Genomic DNA, 14,522 nt, shown 5'->3' with positions numbered 1-14,522 from the left:
ATCTTTATGATTTTTTAAAAACGCCCCTCTGCAAATTACTGATATCACGTTGTTTGTTTTAAGGGAAAAAAAAACAGTTTATTACATAAAGGTAAACTTTATCCAAAGACACAGAATCATGCAGAGTGAATTAATAATAATTACAGGGACTTCCCTGGTGGTGCAGTGATTAAGAATCCGCCTGCCAGTGCAGGGGACACAGGTTCGAACCCTGGTCTGGGAAGACCCCACATGCCGTGGAGCAACTAAGCCCGTGCGCCACTACTACTGAGCCTGAGCTCTAGGGTCCACGAGCCACAACTACTGAGCCCACGTGCCACAACTACTGAAGCCCACGCACCTAGAGCCCATGCTCTGCAACAAGAGAAGCCGCCGTGATGAGAAGCCTGCGCATCGCAATAAAGAGTAGCCCCCGCTCGATGCAACTAGAGAAAGCCCATGTGCAGCAACAAAGACCCAGTGCAGCCAAAAAATAAATAAATAAATGAATTTTTAAAATTAAAAAAAAATAATAATTACAACTTACTGTTGGAACTGTGATAAAAATACTTTGTAAATGTAATATAATTTCCTTCAAAGCAAGCACCCCTATTTTTACAGTTGAAGAAATATAAGCAGAGAAATGTCAGAAACTTACTCAAGGCAGAGCAAGGATTTGGACCTCTCTCTCAAGAGCCTAGTCTCTTAATCACATTTAAAGTTGGTTAAGGAGGCATGCTCATTCATCCATTGGAAATATATGGACATGGGCCTTTTATCCACATGGAGATTACTAACTCAAGAGTTACACATTATTAAAAGTGAGGAGTCCCAGATCAGACTTCAAAGCTCATGACAAGCCAAAGACAATAGAAGGGGAAAACAGTAGAACAGGAGCCGCCAACATACAGAGGCCTAAGGGCCTCCTAAGCATCTTCTACCCAGAAGTGCTACAGCAAAGGTTAAGGTTTACATGGCTTCAAAACAGAGGGAACTCAAAAATACAACTTTTTCACTTAAGGATGCAGCAAGAATATCCATAATTCAGCTGTTCTCTATGGCTTTTACTAGTATGTCACTGTTTACAGAACTGGTTTGTCACACAGGAGTTCTACAGTTGGGGGTCATGAAAAAAACATGATATGGATGTTAGCTAGGAGCAAAGCTGGGGAGGTGAGTCACAAAGAAGGGGGGATTCATATTCAGCCTCAGAGTGGCAAGGACTCCCCCTCCTCTGATTCATATTGATTCCCTGACTTTTGACCTAGTCAATATGAGGGCAAAGAACTGGAGAAAAAATGACTGGGGAGAGTGATTTTAGCATTAATTTTGACCTATCATTAGTTTAATGGGTATCATTACTCTACAACACTCAAATTAAGTCTGATGTGGCAGAGACTGGCTGGCAGCTCACCAAAGCTTTCTTCCTTAGCACACAGCTAGACTACATTTCCCAGCCTCCCTTGCAGTTAGAAGTGGCCATGTGGCTGAGTTCTGGCCAGTGGGTGTGGGGAGAAATGATGTTTGCCACTTCCGGGCTTAGCCATTAAAAATCTCCCACCTGGGGCTTCCCTGGTGGCGCAGTGGTTGAGAGTCCGCCTGCCATTGCAGGGGACACAGGTTCGTGCCCCGGTCCGGGAAGATCCCACATGCCGCGGAGCGGCTGGGCCCGTGAGCCATGGCCGCTGAGCCTGCGCGTCCGGAGCCTGTGCTCCGCAACGGGAGAGGCCACAACAGTGAGAGGCCCGCGTACCGCAAAAAAAAAAAAAAAAAAAAAAATATATATATCTCCCACCTGTTTGCCTGGCTGGATGTTGCTCTCCAGAGCAAACTTGGAATCTTCATGTTGAAAATGGCAGTGCCTCTGTCAGCCTGGGTTCCTGAATGATTGCGTGGAGCAGATGCTGCTCTCTCTGTCCCACCCTACCCTCCACTCTAGGCTGCTGATTGAACTTCACACCTGGAAAATTAACTTTTTTTTTTAAGTGTCTGAGATTTCAGCGTTTATTTATTGTAGCAACTTGCCTTACCTTAACTAATGAGGCAGGGTAGTTGGTACATCTCATTCATTCTGCCATTGGAAGGTGGGCTGGGATGGGCTAGGCATCCCTTCTTTCTTGAGATCATGTATGAACCCAGGTTCATACAATCTAAGAAAGCTGGAGGAGGCTATTCTGGGCACTACCAGATTATCACTGTCCAATCAGGAGAGAGTCATTTGTAGTCAGGGGACTCCACCAGAGCTGCCCACTCCCTTTGTGCCAACCCAGGCCACTGGGACCTCCACAATGTGGTATAAGGTTAAGACTACAGGCTCTGGACTTCCTGGGGTCAAGTCTTACCTCTGCCATTTATTAACTCTGACTGTACCAAGTTATTTAATCATTGTGCTTCAGTTTCCTTATCTGTAAAGTAGCAGTATCTCTCTCATAGAGTTATATGCAGATTAAATGAGTTAATGCATGTAAAACAGATGGCTGAAATGCATTTGACACGTTGTAAGAACTCCGTAAAAACAATAGCCGTCATCACTAGAGACCAGCATGATCTAATAGAAATTTTTGTGATAATGGAAGTGTTCTATATGTGTCCAGTACAGTAGCCACCAACCACATGTGGCCATTGACCACTTGAAATGTGACTGAGAAACTGAATTTTAAATTTTATTTAACTTTAAATTTAAATAGCCATACGTGGGTAGTGGCTACCATATTGAACAGTACAGCTGTAGGCCATTTGTTCTAATTGCTTCAGAATTTTTTGAATTAGTGGTTTTGGGGTTTTTTTGGATATATACCCAGGAGTGGAATTGCTGGGTCATATGGTAGTTCTATTTTTAGCTTTTTGAGAAACCTCCCTGCTGTTTTCCACAGTGGCTGCACCAATATACATTCCCACCAACTGTACGAGGGTTCCTTTTTCTCTACATCCTCGCCAACATTTGTTATTTGTTAACCTACCTGCTGCACTTGAGGGATTCAGAGCAATGTCATCTGCACTGTTGGGGTTTGATAGGTTAACTATTCTGCTTCTCCCTCACCGCAACATCCCCTACATCCTCTCATCTTACCTTAGAAGTGTCTGTTGAACGTCTCTTTTCATGCCAGCTTCCCAAGCACCGGTTCAAGTCGTCATCATGTCTTGGCTAATCTACTGCAGTAGCCTGCTGTCTGGCCGTCCCACTATAGATCACCCTCCTCGTTTATTTCATAGCTATGTAAAAAAAATATTGTTCTGTGCCAGGGGCTGGGGAGGATGGGGAGTCCATTGTGCAGCCAAGTCCTTACCTTAGGCTCCGCACCCCCGGAGGACCTAAGCTAAGATGCCAAGGGGGTCACTGCTCACCTGTGAGCTGGCAAAGAGTGGCGTGATCTGAGGGAGACTGGAAGAGTTTCTGTACCCTACCCCCTGGTGCCCCCCCCCCTTCCAGGTGCTTCTGCACTTAAACATCTACCACAGGGAACTCTCACTACCCATAAATGACAGGTGCTTTGGAGTGAAAGAACATGTCAGCTGACTAACAGCAGAATCACCCGAGACACTAGTGGGGATCTGGGAGGAGAGGGGCACCCAGGCAAATGTTGCTTTCCTTAAGCTGGATCTCTTCGGGAGGAAACGGAGATAGCCCTGGAGTGTGCATTCTCTATGGGGGCCACTTCGCCCCCATGGGAATGAAAATTGGTTCTTGGGGGCCAAAAAAATTTATTTGTTTTTTTGGCTGCGTTGGGTCTTCATTGCTGCGCGCAGGCTTTCTCTAGTTGCGGCGAACCGGGGCTACTCTTCGTTGTGGTGCACGGGATTCTCATTGCGGTGGCTTCTCTTGCTGCATAGCACGGACTCTAGGCGCGTGGGCTTCAGTAGTTGTGGCGCACGGGCTCAGTAGTTGTGGCTTACGGGCTCTAGAGCGCAGGCTCAGTAGTTGTGACGCATGGGCTTAGTTGCTCCGCGGCATGTGGGATCTTCCCGGACCAGGGCTCAAACCCGTGTCCCCTGCATTGGCAGGTGGATTCTTAACCACTGCATCACCAGGGAAGTCCCAAAATCTTACATATTACACAGGGCTGGGACTTGGATGAGGCAAGTGAGGGGTCTAGGGCACAGAATGTTAGGAGACACCCCCTCTTAGGGCTGTGTGTGTGTGTGTACACACATACATAAATACACGCATACATAAATATATACATACTGTTTGGATGGCAAGGAGTGTTGCGGGTAAGGGAATGGAAAGGGTCGGGCAAAGGGGGAAAGTGTTGTGATTTTAAATAGAGTGGTCTGGATCAGTCTCTCAGAGAAGGTGATATTTGAGCAACATTTGAAAGAGGCAGCAGGGCAAACCAAGGGGTTCTCTGTGGGAAAAGTATTTCGGGCAGAGGGAGCAGCAAGTGCAAAGGCCCTGAGGTGGGACTATGCCCAGTGTGTTGGAGGAACAGCAGGGACACCAGAGTGGTTGGGTGAGGGGAGAGGAGGGGGAGATGAGGTCTGGATAGAGGGCCATGTTTCACGGGCATGTGGGGAGATTCCGTGAAGAAGCATGGGTACAATGCCACTGTAATAAGTGTTCAATAGAGGCCAGTTTGCCTAAATGCATTTTATAATGGAAAGCACAAGCCAAATACTCCATTATCTGCACCGGCCTCGACGGGCAGCCTAGATTACTGTCTATGTGTCTAACTTCAGGGGGGCTGGGAAGGGGGGATGATGCCCTAAAACCCCCACCTGTCAGAAACAGTTTATTTCAAGGCTCTCCTCCTTCCTAAAGTATACATCCCTCCCAGTGGAATGGGGTGGGTGGCCGGCAGGTCAGTGGCTCTTCACTGTTTTAGACCACAGCCCAAGATGAGAAGCAGCCCAGTATAGTGGGGCTGGAAAGCCTAGGCTCAGATCCTAGCTCTGTCCCTTTACTACACACGTTATTTGACCTCCCTGTGCCTCGGTTTCCCCATCTGTAAAATGGGGTAACTTGCCTCGTATTGTTGTTATGAGGACTAAATGAGTTAATATTTATGAAGTGCCTGGTCACAGTAATACTGTATACATGCTTGTTAATTTAAAATAGAGTCCCTTTTGGGACTCTACTGTTCCCAGAAAAAAATACATATGAATACACACAAATTTGCATTCTATTCTAGGGCATTTATGGACACTCCAAAATGCATCTCCTAGATCCTCAAGGGAGGGACTGTGTTAACCTCTGAGAGAGGCCAGATCAGTTCTGGAGGGGTTAAGGGGCGAGAGGGCGGGTGAGTGGTACCGTGTGAGGACGGGAGAGGAGCAAGACCCAGGGGCTGGGGAATCAAGGCCACGTTTCACCCACTTCCCGTTTTGGCCAAGACCCACCTAGAATTGCCAATCGTTTGCACTTTGGGAAATTCCACCAGCTAGGAGGTGAAGTTTTCTTTAGGGATGTCATTATCAATTGTTTAATAAAAACGTTGTGTCAGAGTATTTATTGAGCACTGTGACGTGAGATGGTCACAGCTCAAGTAAACACATTTTGGCTGTGCCGAAGTAGAAATGTTTTCAGTCATTTTGTTGGTTCTGTAGTAAAATCTGAAAAATACAGTTCTTGTAAGAGTGTCTGTTGTCCCAAGCCCTGGAGAGCCACTGTCATAATAATTTTGTTTTGTTTGGGGTTCCTGTATAAGAGTGCCTAGGCGTGGCACCTTGTTTTGAATCATCTCTCTATGGAACAGTAATTCAATCCAGAGAAGGACTGTCACCGGATTACAAATTTTAGTTGGTTCTAAAACATTCATGCAAGGAGGGCTAGTTGTATTCTCTTTAGATCCACTCCTAGAAGATTAAGCCTTTATCTTTCCCATCCAACTTCGGGGAGAATGTGCTGGGTGTAAAGAGAACCAACTGTCTGACGTTTTAAGTCTTACATCTCCCACATATCAAATAGCAGAAGAAAAATGAAAACCTCAGAACCCTCAGACATGACCTTGTATGTCTTGGGTGCAGGTTATTTGGGAGGTGATCCCAGGAATCAGGAGTGAGCGAGCAGGGAGAGGGCATTAGGAAGAGGAAAGGTTGATAAAGGGTACGGTATTGAGATCATTGCTGTAGGCAACGTTTGTGATACGGCAGTTGAATGGCCATTTTAGTATACGTTTAGCAGATCTGTTAAGCAAGCTACCTGCTGTGATTGGCAGTTATAGCTATGATTCCAAAGTACAGATTCTGAACCATAGCCATCTAAGAAGTATTCTCAAGTCTTTCCTTCATGGACTCTGCCTCATTGCTCTCAGATCTTTTGCCCATCTTTCCCCTGCTGTGCTTTGTATCACAGGGACCTGACCCCTTGCAATATTTGCATTAAATTGATGCTCTTGAACTACCTGTCATATATTCATGACTGCTGGAGACTCCTTAATGATGTCATCAGTCAATGCAAAAATGCAAAGCCCTGCACTGGATTCCTGGAGGATAGTAAAGAATCAGGCAGCTTAGCATTTAGTTGGGAAAACAAGACATACAGTGGAAAAAGTTAAATAACAGTGCCTAACAGTATATGTCCAAATGCCAAGTGAATGGTGTAGCCAATGAATAAACTTTAAGATACTAAGAGGAAAGAGCCGTCTCCATCAGTTTCATGCCAGGGCATGCTTTAGGGGGCTGGAGAGCTGACAGAAAGGGGTCATCTAAAACTTCCAATTTTGGAAGGGTAAGAATTTGGAATTTTATTTGAAATCTCCTAATTCTTAAATGTTGGTAAGAAATTCAAACTTTCAAAAACTTCAGTGTGAGTTCCATCGTGTGGGCAAGATAGAACTCGTCGGGGAGCTGAGCTGGGATTGGGAGCCAATGGTGTGCGTGCGGGGGATGGTTTACTGAGTTGGGTGAGAAGTCAGACGCAAAGAACGTTAAGATCCTTGCCAATGAGAAGGTTCCGGGTTCTAATATTTCACTTATATGTGAGGCGATCAAGATCTGGGCTTAGAAGGGGGCAGTGGGCATGGGAAGAAAGGAGAGGTAAGAGAGAGATTAGGGAATATTAATACCCTCCATTTATGTACTAGTTTATGGTCTACACAGTTTGTCATTGGAGGTAGGATAGAATAGAGGCCCAGAGGGTAAGCTTGGAAGTCAGACTGCCTGGGTTCATATCCCAACTCTACAGTGAATTCCCACGGAGGCCTGGAACAATTCACGGAACCTCGCGCAGCCTCAGTTTCTCAAGCGCTAAAAAGGACTGATGCTAAGGAATCCACATATTTCATAGAGTCGTTGGCTGATTTTAAATAATAAAATGTGCACGAAGCTCTTCGTGCGTTAAGCCTGGCTCACAGGAAGCATCAATCAGTGTTCGCTCTTACTGTCATCACACACATCATTTCTCTTTAATCCTTGCAACAGCTCCCTGTTAGGGTGAGAAGAATGCACAGGATGGATGACGGAATCTGGGGGTGGGATGGGAGGTGGGGAACAGGAGGAGTCAGGAGCGATGGCCAGAGCGTTGGCCTTCGGTTTGTAGACTCAGCTGTATTGCTGAAACTGACTCTAGTTTTCTGGGCCCTTCACTTAACCCCTGTGGGATTTTTCTTCCTAAAGTGTGGTTCCTTGCAACTCATATTCTCCATAATTTAAAAAAAACTGGATTTTTGAGTATGTAGGAAGAATAATGGCTCCCCAAAGATGTCCCCTTCTAATGCCTCAAACCTGTAACTATGTTGCCTTACATGACAAAAGGGATTTTGCAAATGTGATTAAAGCTCAGGACTGGGAGATGGGGAGGTGATCGTGGATTGCCTGGGTGCTCCCGGTCTAATCACTCGAGTTCTTAAAAGTGGAAGAGGAAGGCAGAAGAGTGAGTCAGACGGATGCTGCATGAGAAGGACTCCCCCTACCCCATCCCACTGTTGCTAGCTTTGAAGATGGAGGAATGGGGCCAAGAAATGTGGGTGGCTTCTAGAATCGAGGAATGGCCCTCAATTTATAGCCAGCAAGAAAATGAGGACCTAGGTCCTCCAACTGCAAGGAACTGAATTCTGCCAGTTATCCAAATAAGGAGGACACAGGTTCTCCCCCAGAGCCTCCAGAAAGGTGTGCAGCCTGTTGACACCCTGATTTTAGGCTGGTGAGACCCATGTTGGACTAATGACCTACAGAACTCTAACGTAACAAGTTTGCATTGTCTTAAACCACTAAGTTCGTGGTAATTTGTTACAGCAGCAACAGGAAACTAATATACTGAATTTTCCAGTTTCAGTTGTTTGGCTCGTGTTACCAGAGGTCCATCAAATTCAAGAATGATATGGAAATGCTGTGGGGCGATGGGGGACAAGGTCTTGGATATATGGGGTTGGAGAGGCAATGACAGTAAGGCATTCACATGGCAGTGCTCAGACCACACTTGATCATGTGGGATTGGATTTGGGGAGGTGGTAGCAGTAAATTTGAAAGAATGTGCCAGGGAGGCGATGTAGGGAAAGAGACCCCGTCGAGGGGGCCGCTTTCTTGAGTTGCCAGTTCCTCTGTTTGGCGTCCATTCGAAGCTTAGGCATGCCAAACTCCTGGTCATCATAATTGCAATATACGGACTTTGTTTTAAAAAATCACTAGGGAGTCATATTGAGTAAATTTTATAGACAGCTCACAATTTTATTTATGGATTTAAATCGAGACTTCAATAAATGAATAATGCTTTGAATTTTGCTCTTTGTAAGTTTCCAAAGGAAAATCTGAAAAATTTAAATGTTTTTCCTTTCTTTGCTTGCGAATCTTTTTTTTTTTTTGCGAATCTTTTTAACAATGGAAATGTTTTGTCTCCTAAGAGTGACATGGAACTCAAATATATGACTCACTGGAAATGCCGACCACCTCCTTGGTTTTAACAAATGAGAAGTGAGTTAGGAGAGAGCCCAAGAGAAACAGAGGCTGATACTCAGGAAAATGTAAGGCCTATGGGACGTCTCTATGTGGCACCAAGAGGAGTGATGTGGAGCGTTATAATGAGAGACAGAAAAAGTGAATAAAATGTTAGTCACTGAGTAATCGGGCCCCTAGAAGAAAAAAAATGCCAAAAGACAAAAAACGGACAATAACAGTTTAAAAACCTTTAACTTTTATTTACTGGGTTCCCTCCCTTCATCAGTGTAGGTCTCTGCTGGGAGCCCTGTAGGCTGGGCTGGGCTGGCCCTTGATCTATGTTTTTGTTTTTTTTTTTTTTTTTTGCTATACGCGGGCCTCTCACTGTTGTGGCCTCTCCCGTTGCGGAGCACAGGCTCCGGACGCGCAGGCTCCGCGGGCCATGGCTCATGGGCCCAGCCGCTCCGCGGCACGTGGGATCCTCCCGGACCGGGGCACGAACCCACGCCCCCTGCATCTGCAGGCGGATTCTCAACCACTGCGCCACCAGGGGAGCCCTGATCTATATTTTGATCAGGTTTTACCTCTTGATTGTGAATCCATGCCTATCAAACCTGTCTACCCAGAGATGGCCAACCAGGAAAGTTCCTTCTCTACGCTGGCTCTCCTATTACCCTTGAGTTGTCCATTTCCTCTAGCATCTAAGAAAGAGGTAAAACTCAGATGAGCCCCTTTCCCTGTGGGTATACAGCTCTTGTCAAAGGATTTAGCAATGGAGAAGGTTGAACAATTGGTGATTCTGGTCAGCCACTGGGCAAAATTGAAAAGGAAGCAGTATTAGCCCCTGTTGCCCTTCAACATCACTCTCCATCCCTCTTCCCTGGTACTCAACTCTTCCTCAGTGCCTTCATGCTGTTCCCTGCCTGTGCCACGCTCCCACACCACTCTACCTCACCTGCCTAAACTGATGTGTCATTTTCAAGTAGCCCATGTTGAATGTTGATTCTTCCCAGAAATTTTCAACATGGCCCAGTATGGTAGGTCTTTGCTGCATAATCAGAAGACTTCAGCCAATTGGAATTAATTCATACTAAGCTGTGAATGACTGATTTCCCCTTAGTGCTCCCAGGAGCATTCTCAAAATTAAACTCCTGTTAATTCAACAGACTCTTTGATTGGTGGGATATTTAAGGTAGCATGAGGGATATATTGAAGGACAGAGACTAAGAAGAGGCAATGCCAATTAAATTAGGGCATCAAGACACTAACTACTATGCGCCAACCACTGGAGCACTCATTCAGTCCTGCTTTCAAGAAGAACTGTGTTTTAATTATACCAGAAAATAATCAGTACCCTACCACCATTTAAGGAAAATAGGCTCCTGGAAGCTACCAGGTATGTTTCACCGTGCAATTTTAGTTTCTAAGTATACTTATTCTTTCTTTTTAATTGTATCTCAAGATACCACTATGGAAATAACCATTCCTTTGTAATTAAAAACAGTTTAAGAATTTATAAGGTAATACCCCATTGGGTGAGAGTTTGCGAAAGTAACACTCTGATGTACTGCAGAGTGGTATAAATTGGTTTGTTTTCTGTAAGGCATCTTGGCAATCAAAATTCATGGAATTTCTGAAAGAAATAGCAAGTATGTATGCAAAAATTTACCAAGAGGATTTCTTGCAGCGTTGTTTGTAATCATGAAAAACTGTGCACACTAAAATGTCCATCAAAAGGAAATTTGTTATATAAATTAATGGTACATCCAATCAATGAAATGCTATGCAGTCATTACAAAATGGTATTGGGGAAAATTATTTAATGATATAGAACAATGTTCAGGATATAGTGTCATGAGAAAAGCCAGGTTACAAGTAGTTTTAAGTGACATGATCTTTCTTATCGTACATATAAGTACATATGTATACACATACATTCATATATTTATATTCATATGTAGATATACATTAACACATAGAAAGAGAAAAGAATATATGTCACAATGTTAATGTCATTTATGTCTGGGTGGTGAAATTATAGGTGGTTTTAATTTTCTTCTTTTTGTTTATCTGTAATTTCTGAAGTTTCTCCAATAAGTGTATTATTTTTCATAGAGAAAAAAATAGAATTACTTTTCTTTTAAGGAATCTAGCATCCTCCCAAAATAAATAACACAGCAGTTCTTGTAGTTTATATACCCAGAGGTGTCTGATTGGCTTAATTAAAGGTATAAAGTCTGCGCTAATAGGTATAAAAAGAAGTACAGTTACGGGAAGTTTAATTTATGCAGATGTATACATTTACACATTCTAATGAACACTTGCCAACAACCGAAGTTCTTAGTCATCATTTTTATTTTAAAATGTACTAAACCATTATATAACAAAATATATAGAGTACCATCAACAGTTAAATTGGAAGAATTGCTTCACCAGAGATGTGTCTTTGTGGAGAATTGAAAGAACTGATTAGGCTGTTGAAAATAATAGTAAATTAACATGCTGCCCTCTTTTGGTAGCTATTTGCAACTCATTTTACATTCACTGCCGTTAAAGATGTTAATCTCCTACAAATTCATGTACAAACTAATTTTATTTACTTTTACATTTTTTAATTGAAGTATAGTTGATTTACAATAATGTGTTAGTTTCAGGTGTACAGCACAGTGATTCAGATATATATATATATATTCTGTTTCAGATTCTTTTCCATTATAGGTTATTACAAGATACTGTAATAATTCCCTGTATTATACAGTAGTTCCCTGTTGTTTAATCTACAAACTAAACTAACTTTAAATCACCTTTTTCGTCAACAGAGCATGCTGATAATTCCAGTTTGTTATCACCTTCTGGTAAGATTGTTATTTCATGACTTTGGGGGCATTTCAGCAAAATACTCTAAAAGTTCTCCATGCAGTGTCAGATACAGAAAAATTGTTTTCTTCTATGAAGCTTAATTAAATTCTGTCATTAAACCTACTCCCGAAAAATCAAAGCAGACACAGACAACAGGATAGTCTATCAATCCCCCCCAATTGCTAAAGAAAGCTAGGGACTAAGTTGTGGGTTTTCATCATGGTAACTGCTTCAGTTCTTCAGTGTTATTTTTAGTATTCTAGTTCATGTCTCCTGAAGAGTATCAAGGACATAAACATGCTAAATGTTTCTATATTTGAGGGTTGAGATGTTCTCTTAAATATACTTCCTCAGCACCCCACTGAATTAATATTTTTCAAAAGGCTTCTAAAGGCTTAGCACTCATGAGAATGGGAAGGCAAATCAATAAAGAGAAATTTATAACTAGGACCCGTCTTGGCAGGAACCAGGAGCTGAACCTGCATTCCAGACTGCTGGCTACAACGGGACCTCAGAGATAAAGTGGTTCCACCCCATCCCTTAGTTAATAACACGGTGCAGCCTGGAGAGGCTGAGTAACTTATCTAAGTTCACATGGCTTCTTGCCCTACATCACAGAGGCAGCACATGGCTTCTCTAACTCCTACTTCTGTGTTTCATTCTGTAATATATATACCATATAGTACAGAACAATCTTTTACGGTAAGGAGTGAGTCAACTCACATTGTCCTTAGTTGTGTGAAAATGAGCTTCTACTGTTATTAATTCATTTAACTAAAATTAGTAATGATCACTATTACTGCTCATGCACATACTAAATGTCTGGGAGTCTTCCGACATCTCTTTTTGCTTCCAATCTTGCAGTATAGGGATCGTTATATTCATGTTATAGATGAGGAAACCGAGGGTCAGAGAGGATGAAACTTGCTCATGTTCACACATTCTCTGGAGCCACACTACTTGGGTTTGAATTTGGCCACCCCCCCGCCCCCCCACCTCCATTGCTATCTGTGTGGCTTTGGACAAGTTCCTTCACCTCTCTGTGCCTCGGTTTTTTCATCTGTAAATTGAAGAGAATAACAGTACTCGCTTCATAGGGAAGTTGTGAAGATGAAATGAGATAACACATGTGCCTAGCACAGAGTAAACCCTCAGTAAGTAATAACGATCATTATTATTATGTTTTACAAATTTACTTATTTAAAATTTTATTTATTTATTTATTTTCGGCTGCGTTGGGTCTTCGTTGCTGCGTGCGTGGACTTTCTCTAGTTGCGGTGAGCAGGGGCTACCCTTCATTGCAATGCACTGACTTCTCATTGCGGTGGCTTCTCTCGTTGTGGAGCACGGGCTCTAGGTGTGTGGGCTTCAGTAGTTGTGGCGTGCAGGCTCAGTAGTTGTGGCTTGCGGGCTCTAGAGCGCAGGCTCAGTAGTTGTGGCGCACGGGCTTGGTTGCTGCATGGCATGTGGGATCTTCCCAGACCAGGGCTCAAACCCGTGTCCCCTGCATTGGCAGACAGATTCTTAACCACTGTGCCACCAGGGAAGTCTCTGATCATTATTATTAAGTTATTAAGTAACAGGACAGAGATTCAAACCCAGGACTGCAAATCTCCAAAGCCCAAGCTCTTTTAACTAAGCCAGTTTGCCCCCTTGTTATTAAACTTCTAGGATAAAATGAACCACTGTATTTTTCTTCTGCTGCAGTAGCCTTCTCAGACTTAATCATGGTGATATCTTTGCAAAACTCTGTTTGCATGGAATGAGGTCGAGGGTTTGGAGGCACACAATGATGGCAGGCACAGCCCCAGGGCCCCAGGGGAAAGCCAGCACACATCCAGGGATGGACAGGCGGCTGTGCCTGCAGGCCTCTTTGGATGGTGTCACCCATTCCTCTCCAATCAGAAAAATGAATAGCCATTGATTAAAAACCACCTTTGGGCAATTGTATTGTTCTGCCCCAAGAGCAAAGGATTCCATACCCAGGCTTTGAATCTTATTGCTCAGGAACTGTCTTACTTCTCAAGAAATATACTTGGTAATTTAAAAAAATGACAAAATTTGGAAGGAATAATGTAGGACAGACAGGGTGTGTGTGTTTCAGCCAACGCATGATTGGTCTAAAACAGACAGGCCAGCCAAGCGCCTCGACACACCCAAATGTTGTCCTTACCAGCTGAATATCAGGCTCCCTATTGCAAAGCTCAGTTTAGTTGTAAAATGTTTACTTGTCCTGTGTATACGGAGAGGTCAAGCCATTGGATCTTTTTAATATTTAAACATGCAAAGTGTGTGCAGTAGACTGACCTCTTAGCATAAATAGAGTTATTCCACAGGAAATTTACAACCTGATTGTCTTAATAGCAGCCATATTTTATTTTATTATTTTTTTTAATTAAAAAATATTTTAGCTATGTTGGGTCTTCGTTGCTGTGCATGGGCTTTCTCTAGTTGCGGCGAGCGGGGGCTACTCTTCATTGAGATGCACGGGCTTCTCGTTGCAGTGGCTTCTCTTGTTGCGGAGCGCGGGCTCTACGCATGCGGGCTTTAGTAGTTGTGGCATGCGGGCTCAGTAGTTGTGGCGCACGGGCTTAGTTGCTCCGCAGCATGTGGGATCTTCCTGGACCAGGGCTCGAACCCGTGTCCCCTGCATTGGCAGGCGGATTCTTAACCACTGCACCACCAGGGAAGTCCCAGCAGCCATATTTTAAAATAACTTACCAGGAAGTTGTGTTAGGTAGTACAGTATTGAGTGATAGCAGTGTCATTTTTTTAAATCTTAAATTCATTATGAGAAAAGTTACCAGGTGTCATTATAAACAGAGTAGAACCTATGTGCCAATATGTTTCATAATTGTAGTGTGACAAATTAT

At 43.5% G+C, this 14,522-nt stretch overlaps 1 protein-coding gene across 23 annotated transcripts in view; it reads left to right on the top strand.

The window, feature by feature from the left end:
• Nucleotides 1-14,522, top strand: part of ADGRG2 (adhesion G protein-coupled receptor G2) — a 185,430-nt gene that overhangs the window by 126,555 nt on the left and 44,353 nt on the right. For all 23 annotated transcript variants that reach the window (XM_049704707.1, XM_049704725.1, XM_049704709.1 and 20 more), the window contains one exon: nucleotides 11,610-11,645. In XM_049704707.1, coding sequence (XP_049560664.1) covers nucleotides 11,610-11,645 — 36 coding nt within the window. The remainder of the gene's footprint in view (nucleotides 1-11,609; nucleotides 11,646-14,522) is intronic.

This window comes from Orcinus orca, chromosome X (genome assembly GCF_937001465.1).
Source record: "Orcinus orca chromosome X, mOrcOrc1.1, whole genome shotgun sequence".
In the NCBI taxonomy this organism is placed as follows: Eukaryota; Metazoa; Chordata; class Mammalia; order Artiodactyla; family Delphinidae; genus Orcinus; species Orcinus orca.
Note: the sequence above shows the minus strand (reverse complement) of the source record. Positions and strands in the feature narration are given on the sequence as shown.